The sequence below is a fragment of the Papio anubis genome, unplaced genomic scaffold (assembly GCF_008728515.1).
Source record: "Papio anubis isolate 15944 unplaced genomic scaffold, Panubis1.0 scaffold540, whole genome shotgun sequence".
In the NCBI taxonomy this organism is placed as follows: Eukaryota; Metazoa; Chordata; class Mammalia; order Primates; family Cercopithecidae; genus Papio; species Papio anubis.
In genome coordinates, this window is record NW_022165613.1 from 42,634 (window position 1) to 52,215 (window position 9,582).

Genomic DNA, 9,582 nt, shown 5'->3' on the forward strand with positions numbered 1-9,582 from the left:
AATTGGGTTTCTTTTGGAAGTGTCAATGTACAGAGACTAACCAAAGTTAGTGAATATCTGTTCAGGTTCCGTTAGCAAAGCTGGAGGGTGTGCATATAACATACACACTTTCTCTCAAAAGAATAACGTTTGCAGCTACCTTGGTTGTTACAGAGTTCATTTCCTGACAGGGTATATGGCTTGTCAATGGTAAGGTGAAGGCAGTGCAGGATTAGCAAATTTCTGTGCGAAGGAGCAGGGAGGTGGGATATGCCGGTTTAATATTGGCTAGTGCGAATAATAGAGCAGAGTCTGAGGCATCGAGATTGCCTGGCCCTGATGTCATAGCCTTATTTTGATATCTTGTAGCAGTGGAAAGTTCTGTCCATGTAGGACTTAACCAGATTCCAGAGAGTACTTTCTAGCATAGAAACGTAGACTCTCTCCCTGGCTTTGGGGACCAGCTTTCTAATTAGTCTGTAAAGTGTCGTTACACCTCTTTCTTGAGATTGTCAGCAGGCTAGATTGTTTTCAGGTTTCTCTTTATCTGTATGTGTAGAGAACTTGCACCCAACTAGGAGGAGTGGGATGAAAAGCAAGCCTAAGGCTGTCCAGGATGTTATGAGGCCAAAGTTTCAGAGGATTTGGTGCTCTTCAGGTAGGGACCCCTCTGCCTCTCTCAGAGTCTGACAGTTTTCCTGGCCGTGTCTGGATGCATTATTTACTCTGCACACTTAGTAACCATAGCTACAATTCCAGGCCATCTCTGATCCCATTCAATTTTAACCAAACTTCTCTACAGTCTACATAGGGAGTCTGGGCCTCTGAGAGGAATCATTCTACTGGATTTTTAGTATCTTCCTCTCCCAAGACACCAACACTGAATTTACTCAAAGGTTGGACATTTGCTGGAAGTACAGAACTCCTTACAACCCCTCATGCTTTTTCACCCTCTGTTCTCTTTTCATCCCTTCCCAGCAGCCATGTGTGGTTGGGCAGGCAGTACTGTCATCTCAGCCCCGGAACTAAGACGCTGTATCCTTATCCTTCTACCAGATCAGCAACTGGCTATTGTGGCAAGAGCCCCACACTCTCACTCCCACATCATTAGAGAGCCTGAGCTGTATCCAGCACTGAAGATCATGAAAGTTGCTCCACAACCAGAATCTACTCTCCTTTGCCACCCACTCTTTATCCTGAGCAGCAGATACAGAACTCACACATTCATGCATCCATTAGCGTGAATGTTGTTGAAAAATCAGGCAAGAATTCGCCAGTGTAGCCAGTAGGGCCAGCAGCACCACGACACAAGTTGCTACGTTTTCCTGTTACACCTTCATAAAGTTGACTGGTAAAGAAAACCATGAGTCCAAATGGATTTAGGCAGTTTATTAGTTACACATATGGCAAAGCAAGATCAACATGGTGTTAGCTCTTAAGCCACAGGATGACACCCATCCAGAGGGGTCAGATGATGGGTAGCAGAGGTTGGTTGCTAAGGAACCAACACTAAACCACAGGACCGCAGTCTTATAGCCTGTAGCTGAACCCTGGGGGCTCAGGTGGAAAGTTCCATTGCTCAACTGAAACTAGGGAGGTGGATAAGAAATTACCCTGTGCCAGCCCATCACAAGATGGCCTTTCTTCTTCTGTTTCAAAGGAACTTCAGGGTCAGACTCAGTCCAGACTTGGGCCAGCCTATAGTTAAGCCCTGCCTATGTAGTTTATGTGAGAGATGTACAAGGTTGTCAGAAGGCCATGGCAAATCTGCTTCTCTAAAGTCGAGAATTTCACAGAAATGGGAAATGGGAAGCTGAAGAGAAGGTAGGACATGACTTAGGTGTCAAAAGTTGTTTCTCTTGAAGCCTCTCTAAACAATAAGAATATCCTCTATGATTAGAGGGAGAAACAGGTGCTGATGAGCACACTGGACATCACTTTGAAGTGAGAAAATATCTTCTACATTGTTTTTCTGAAAAATCTAGCTCTTTTAAAGAAGGTTACAGCTCAGCTCTTTAAATTTAAGACCATAAGAGTCTGCTGGCTTATAAAAATGCTAAAAACCAGTAGTCATGGACACAACATGGTGTCACAGTTTGGTCTAAATTCCCTGGTTTTGTGAAAGATGGCAGTATCAAGGGCCTTCAGGATAGTGTCCATTAGCTGGTTTCTCATGTCAGGGTGCAGGATTTCCTGTGACACAGCACTCCAGCTGAAACATACAGTAGGCAACTAACATTTCACTCTCATAGCATTCAAGTCTGCAGATGCCATTTTTATAGCATTTCTTGTGTATTTCTGATGGTAATGAATTTATACCTGGAAGGAAAATTAATAGAAAGATAATTCACTACAGGCCTTTTTGGACCATAAAGTTACTAGTCCCTCAATTTTTATCCAAGTGGATTCTAAGGAGATTTGGTTATGATAATTGATCCTGTAACTGAAAAAATTAATTAGTGGTAGGGGCTGAATTGTGTCACCCCAAAATTCATATGCTGAAACCCTAATCCCTGATGTGACTGTCTTTGGAGATAGGGCCTTCAGGAAGTAATGTAAGTTAAATGAGGTCATGATGGTGGAGCCCTAATCCAATAAGATTGATAGGTTAATCCAATAGGATTGATGGTCTTGTTAGTGACGGTCACAGCAAAAAGATGGCCATCTACAAGCTTGGAAGCAAGCCCTCATCAGAAATGGAATCAGCTAGCACCTGGATCTTGGTTTTCCCATCTTCTGGAACTATGAGAAAATAAATTTTGTCTAAGCCACAGTCTGCGGAATTTTGTTATGGCAGCCCAAGCTGACTAAAACAACTAATAACTTGGAAGTTTCCCTTAATTGATCAATGAATAAAACCCAAACAATCAAGCTAACTATTCACATAGTCATTCACTCATTATTTTTTAAATAATTACTTACTCATTATTATTCATAAACCAATTTTTATAAATCCTGTGAATCAAGGACAGTTGGGGTACAGATTTGAGTATGATATAGACCCTAACCTCAGTGAATTTTCATTCTAGACAAAAAGAGAAGAAATACAAAATATCTCTGAGAGACAAAATCATGACAAGCGCAATGACGTATTTGCAACGTGGAATGGTCTTGTGAGTTTGGAGGAGGATGAAATCAATTCTGAAGATTTAAGAAGTCTTATTGAAGCTCAAAGAATCTGTAGAAATTTTGAGCAAACACACACCCTATCTGAGTCATAATGACTTGAAGGATAATTGTCCTACAGGAACAAGAAGGGATCAGTGTTACTTAGTTGGCAAGACAGAAGCCCTAGAGGACAATCTGTAACACCTTTGGGAAGATGAAATATAACAGTCTATAAAATGAGACAAGAAATTTCTATGGAAATGACAAGTTAGGAGAATGCAAAAGGAATTGAAAGAATATTGCACACTAGATGGGGTTCTTTGTCTGGAGGCTACAAATCCATTGCCATAAACCATGGTGGAATTGGTTCCATCAACAACTTTAAGAGGCCGTGATCCCATGAATTCTTAAATTTAGTCTGGTGAGTCACATGACCTGAACATCTAATTCATTTGCCTGGAGAATACTTCAGGTGAATACTTCAGTCCGTCTAGGTAGAAGAACCAATCTGACTGCACTAATTCAGTAACACTGAGTGAGAAGAATTTTCAAGGTGAGATTTCTAAAGTCAGAAAGGATATGGTGAAGCTAGAGCACAGGGCCACTCGGCTCCCTGGCTGCTCTCATCTGATCGGGCATTTCTTCTATCACAGAAAGCTCAGTGATTCTCTTGAAACTAGAAGTTCTAAATCTGTTTCCTCATGTAACTAATAGATGCACAAATAGTAAATTAACTGTAGGAAATTTCAGTATATTAGAAAATGAACAAATTGTGTTCACTGTTCTCTGGTTTTGACTATTAGATACATTCTTGAATTAGAGACAAAATACAGCAGGAAAATAGGATGGGCATTACTGATGAAAATACAATGATAGCTCTCATGAGCCAGGTACTTTTCATATTATGTATAGACATATTCCATACATGATCTGATTTAATCCTTGTAAGACTCTTCATTTCCATTTTTTAAAGGAAGAAACTAAGGCTCATTGGTGCTGATCAATTCAACCAAAAAAGAAAAACATAAAATAAAATAAAAAAGAAACTAAGGCTCAGAGAAGCTTAGACCTTTGTCCAAAGTTATATAGTTAACAAGTTGGAGAGCCAGATTCAAGCCCAGGTCTTGCTGACATCAAAACTGGTTGATGCTTTTTTCTACTTTGAAAATTAAAGGGACCATGGGAGGAGTATGTTTATTGGGTTGTTTAGTGGAATTGTTCTTCTATATGAAGCACCCCTACCCCCCAAAATATGCCAGTTTTACCTGCCAGCACTGGATCCCAAAGGAAAAGAAAGACAAGCATAATGAGGAGAGGCTTCATGGCCGGGAGCTTCTGTTGCGGAGGCTAGTGGCAGGGTCTGACATTGGCTGTCAGGGAATAGAGAGAAGAGATTGAGCACATAGTCCTGTACAGAACTCTCAGGCCTGGGGTATGCCTCGCTTCAGGTAGATATGCTACACTGAACACCCCTGAGGCAGCTGTGTTGGCAATGCTCATCTGAGGACAAAAATGGACAGCCCTTTCTAGTTTGACAGCTTTTCCTATTGACAAAGACACTGTTCTCCCACCCAGGTTTCCCAAAAGTACTCATGGAGGCCTGAGAACTATGTGCTGTTACTCTTTTAAATGAGTGAAATTAAAATTTGATAAGCTTTTGTTACAATAAAAATGTAAATGCTAATTTTAGAAAATTGGTAAAATAGTAAACATGACAAAGATAGACAAGTTACACTTGAACTTCACTTCTTAGAGACAAACTGTGTTTCTTAAGAAAGTTTCATCTATGCCTAGTTTGTTGTTTAACATTTTGTTTTACATAGCTATAAACAATATTCTTATAATTAGGTATCCTGCTTTTGTAACTTGATATATACTATATATCAGTGTCACTATAAACTTCATAAATAGTATTTTTAAGTGTTGCACAATATTTCATCAAGGTCATTTAAAATAATTGTCACTATTTAAAAAATTTTTAATTGAAGTATAAATGACATACAATAAACTTCAAATACTAAAGTGTAAAATTGGATAAGTTTTGCCATATCTATACTTTTGTGAAACCATCATCACATTCAAAATAATGAACATATCTATTTCCCCTAACATTTTTTCGTGCCTTTTGTAATATTCCCCTCCTGATTATCTTTCACCTCTCAGTTAACTTTTCTGCTGACACTATAGATTACTTTGTATTTTCTTGGAATTTCATGTGAATAGAATAATATATTCTAATATATTCTATACTCTTCCTCATTGGGTTTCTTTTACTCAGCATAATTATTTGAGATTCATCCTTGCTATAATGTGAATTAGTTGTTCATTCCTTTTCATTGCTGAGCACCACTGCATGGATATACATCTATGTGTTTATCCAGTCACCTATTGATGGACGTTTGATTATTTCCAGTTTTTTGACTATTGTAAATAAAACTGTTATGGACATTCATGTACAAGTCATGGTATGGATATATGTTTTTATTTTTCTTTTGCAAATATTCAGGAGTAGAAAGGCTGGGTCACAGCTGTATGTTGCCATCAAGAGATCCATCTCACATGCAATTACTTTCATAGCCTCAAAGTAAAGGGGTGGAGAAAGATATAGCAAGCAAATGGAAAAGAAAAAGAACAGTGGTTGCTATTCTTATTTCAGACAAAACAGACTTTAAAGCAACAATGATCAAAAAGGACAAAGAAAGGCATTACAAAATGATAAAGGGTTCAATTCAAAAAGAAGACTTAATAATCCTAACTATATATGCAACCAACATTGGAGCACTGGGATTTATAAAACAAGTTATTAGAGAGACCTATAAAGAGACTTAGATAACCACACAATAATAGTGAGAGACATTGACACTCCACTGACAGTGTTAAGCAGATCATTGAGGCAGAAAACAAATAAAGATATTGAGGACCTAAACTCAACACTTGACCAAATGGACTTGACAGACATCTGTGGAGCACTCCACCACACACCAACAGCATACACATTCTTGTCATCTGTACATGGCACATACTCTAAGATCAACCACATGCTTGGCCAAAAAGCAATTCTTAACAAATTAAAAACAAAAAGAACTCATACCAGTAACATTCTCAGACCACAGTGCAATAAAAATAGAAATCAATGCCAAGAAGATCTCTCAAAACTATACAAGTACATGGAAATTAAACAATATGCTCCTTAATGACTTTTGGGTAAAGGATACAATTAAGGCAGAAATCAAGAAATTGTTTGAAACTGGGCCAGGTGCAGTGACTCACACCTGTAATGCTAGCACTTTGGGAGATTTAGGAAGATGGATCGCTTGAGTCCAGGAGTTTAAGGCCAGTTTGGGCAACATGGTGGGACCCTGTCTCTACAAGATTAAAAAAAAATTAGCCAGGTGTGATGGTGCACGACCGTAGTCCCAACTACTTGGGAGGTCAAGGTGGAAGAATTGCTTGAGCCTGGGGGGTTGGGACTACAGTAAGCTGTGGTTGTGCTACTGCACTCAAGCCTGGGTAATAGAGTGAGACCCTTTCTAAAAAGAAAATAAATAAAAAAAATAAATAAACGCAATCAGAAATGAGAAAGAGGATATTACCACTGACCCCACACAAATGCAAAAATCCCCCAGAGACTATTACGAGCATCCGTATGCACACGTACTACAAAGCCTAGAGGAAATTAATAAATTTCTGGAAACATACAATCTCTCAAGATTGAACTAGAAAGAAACTAAATGCCTGAACAAACCAATAATGAGATCTGAAATTGAATCAGTAGTAAAAAATCTACCAAACAGAAAAAGCCCAAGGCAGGAACCTTGATAGGTTTCTACGTTAGGTTCCTACGTTAGGTTCCTACCTTGGTTTCAAGTGAACCCCAGTCGGAAGTTCATACTAAAATCGACACAAGAGGTGCCTGGTCATAACATGTCCAATTTTTTAGCAACTAGCCAGTGAGGGCATGGGTTTATGAAAAGCAGGTATAGGAGTATAAAGGTCATAAACAGTATAAAGAATTACTGGCTGAGGCTCCCAAACAAGCCAGCAATCACTCTGAGAAACAAAAGACCTGGAAACCTCAACCTCAGAGAGGACATACTCAATGGGATATTGGCATTGCCCATGCAAAGAAAGCATTGAATATGACTCAAGAAGAAATAACAAAACGATATACTTTTATCTATGTTGGTAAACAGCTGGAAGAGTCTTTAACCCAAGCAAAAATAATGTTGCTTACAAAGCCAAAGTTAAACAACCCAAAGACGATTATAATGCCATATTTTTTTCCCCAGAAAGGACTATTACTATTATTCTTCCACTATTGATAAGGACCTGGTTCACTGACTAGTTCCCCAGCTACCAGCAATTCCTGATTTTACTTAAATATCAGAACAGGGCGGCCTCTGAGTTTTGCTCTAAGAGGTAAAGAATAATTTCAACAACTGTCAGAGATCGTCTCTTGTTTTCTAGACCTCCCCTGGCTCAGTGTCTGGTTTACTGTAGGTGCCATGAGTTGGGAGCTGACGTAGTTCATAGACTTTGGAGATAAAGAGGGGAGATTTATGCATCATTTGAAAACAAGTTTGTGGTTTACCAGCACACCAGCTTTTTATTTTCACCCATATATTCCCCTAGGGCCACACGGTGCTCTGGGATTAGAAAATGGAGAAGTACAGTATGCTCCATGCTGGGACTAGATGGCTCTTTCTTCTACCTCCCGGGTTTGGTATTTCCTTAGGGTCGTCATGCTACTCTTCTCATCTTCTTGATCTGTGGTTGTTCTGCAACTGCCATACTCTCAGCAGCAATTGAAATGGCCCTGGCTGACCCTCAGCCTTACAGATTCAATATGCAGCGTTTCCAAATGACAATTCTGATAAAGAGAAATGTGTTCTAGCCAACAGTGGGAGATGGAAAAGGAAGCAGTTTCTGTATCCTCTGTGAAGAGATGGTCCTCTTTCCCATTACACATTTTCAGGGCACAAATTCCTTTTGTTTTATAGCACTTGTCACAATTGTAACTATATAAATTATTTATGTCTCTATGATTAGACTGTGAGATCCAAGTACAGATTCCATGATTGTCTTATTTATCATTGTACACCAGTATTGCGCTCACAGTCTAGCAGGCCATCAGTGCCAAAGGTATATTTGTTGAATAAGTAAATGAAATCTAGATGTTAGGTTTATACTTTAACTTTACAATATGTAGTAGTTCTCCCTTATTCATGGGGCTGTGTTCCAAGACCCCTAGTAGATGCTTGAAACAGTGGGTAGTACTGAACTCTATATATACTGTGCTTTTTTTCCATACATGCAGACCTATGATAAAGTTAAATTTATAAATTTGGCACAGTAAGATTTTAATAACAATAACTAATAATAAAATGGAACAATTATAACAATATGCTATAATAACAATACTATAAAAGTTATGTGAATGTGATCTCTGTCTCCCCCAAAATATCTTATTGTGCTCTGCCCACTCTTCTTCTCGTGCTAACACAAAATGATAAAATGCCTGTGTGATGAGATGAAGTGAGGAAAATGACATAGGCATTGTGACATAGCATTAGGCTACCACTAATCTTCTGACCATATGTCGGAAGGAGGATCATCTGCTTTAGGTGATCCTGGGTCACTGAGCCATGATGATGTCAATGGCTGGATCTCAGAAGCAGCTGATTTCGATAACTAGTGGGCAGGTAGTGTTTACAGTGTAGATACACTGGACAAAGGGATGATTCGCATTCTGGGTGCGTGGAGCTGCGTGGTGCAAGATTTTGTGTTACTCAGAACAGCATGCAATTTAAGACTTATGAATTGTTTATTTCTGGAATTTTGTATTTATTTATTTATTTTGAGATGGAGTCTTGCTCTGTCACCCAGGCTGGAGTGCAGTGGTACGATCTTGGCTCACTGCAACCTCTGCCTCCCGGGTTCAAGCGATTCTCCTGCCTCAGCCTTCCAAGTAGCTGGGATTACAGGTGCCCGCCACCATGCCCAGCTAATTTTTGTATTTTTAGTAGAGATGGGGTTTCACCGTGTTGACCAGGCTGGTCTCGAACCCCTGACCTCAGGTGATCCACCCATCTCGGTCTCCCAAAGTGCTGGGATTATAGGCCTGAGCCACCACACCCAGTGTATTTAATATTTTGGACTGTGGTTGACTGTAAGTAACTAGAACTATGGCTTGGTGGGGAACTACTGCAAATATATTTGTAACAACTGGTATTTGGAGCACTTTTAGGCATCAAAGACTGTAGTAAGTTTTTTTTTTTGTTTGTTTGTTTTTTTTAGACAGAGTTTCACTCTTGTTTGCCCAGGCTGGAGTGCAATGGCATGATTACAGCTCATCGCAACTTCCACCTCCCAAGTTCAAGCGATTCTCCTGCCTCAGCCTCCCTAGTAGCTGGGATTATAGGCATGTGCCACCACGCCCGGCCCAGTTTTGTATTTTTAGTAGAGACGGGGTTTCTCCATGTTGGTCAGGCTGGT

At 39.6% G+C, this 9,582-nt stretch overlaps 1 protein-coding gene across 1 annotated transcript; it reads right to left on the minus strand.

Moving 5' to 3' along the window:
- Positions 1-1,368: 1,368 nt before the first annotated feature.
- DEFB134 (defensin beta 134) lies at positions 1,369-4,465 on the minus strand. Its single transcript, XM_017961751.3, has 2 exons — positions 4,353-4,465; positions 1,369-2,298 (listed from the first exon to the last, which is right to left on the minus strand). Exons 1-2 carry the CDS (start codon positions 4,408-4,410, stop codon positions 2,156-2,158), a joined length of 201 nt encoding a protein of 66 aa, XP_017817240.1. The 5' UTR covers positions 4,411-4,465; the 3' UTR covers positions 1,369-2,155.
- Between the last annotated feature and the right edge of the window lie 5,117 nt (positions 4,466-9,582).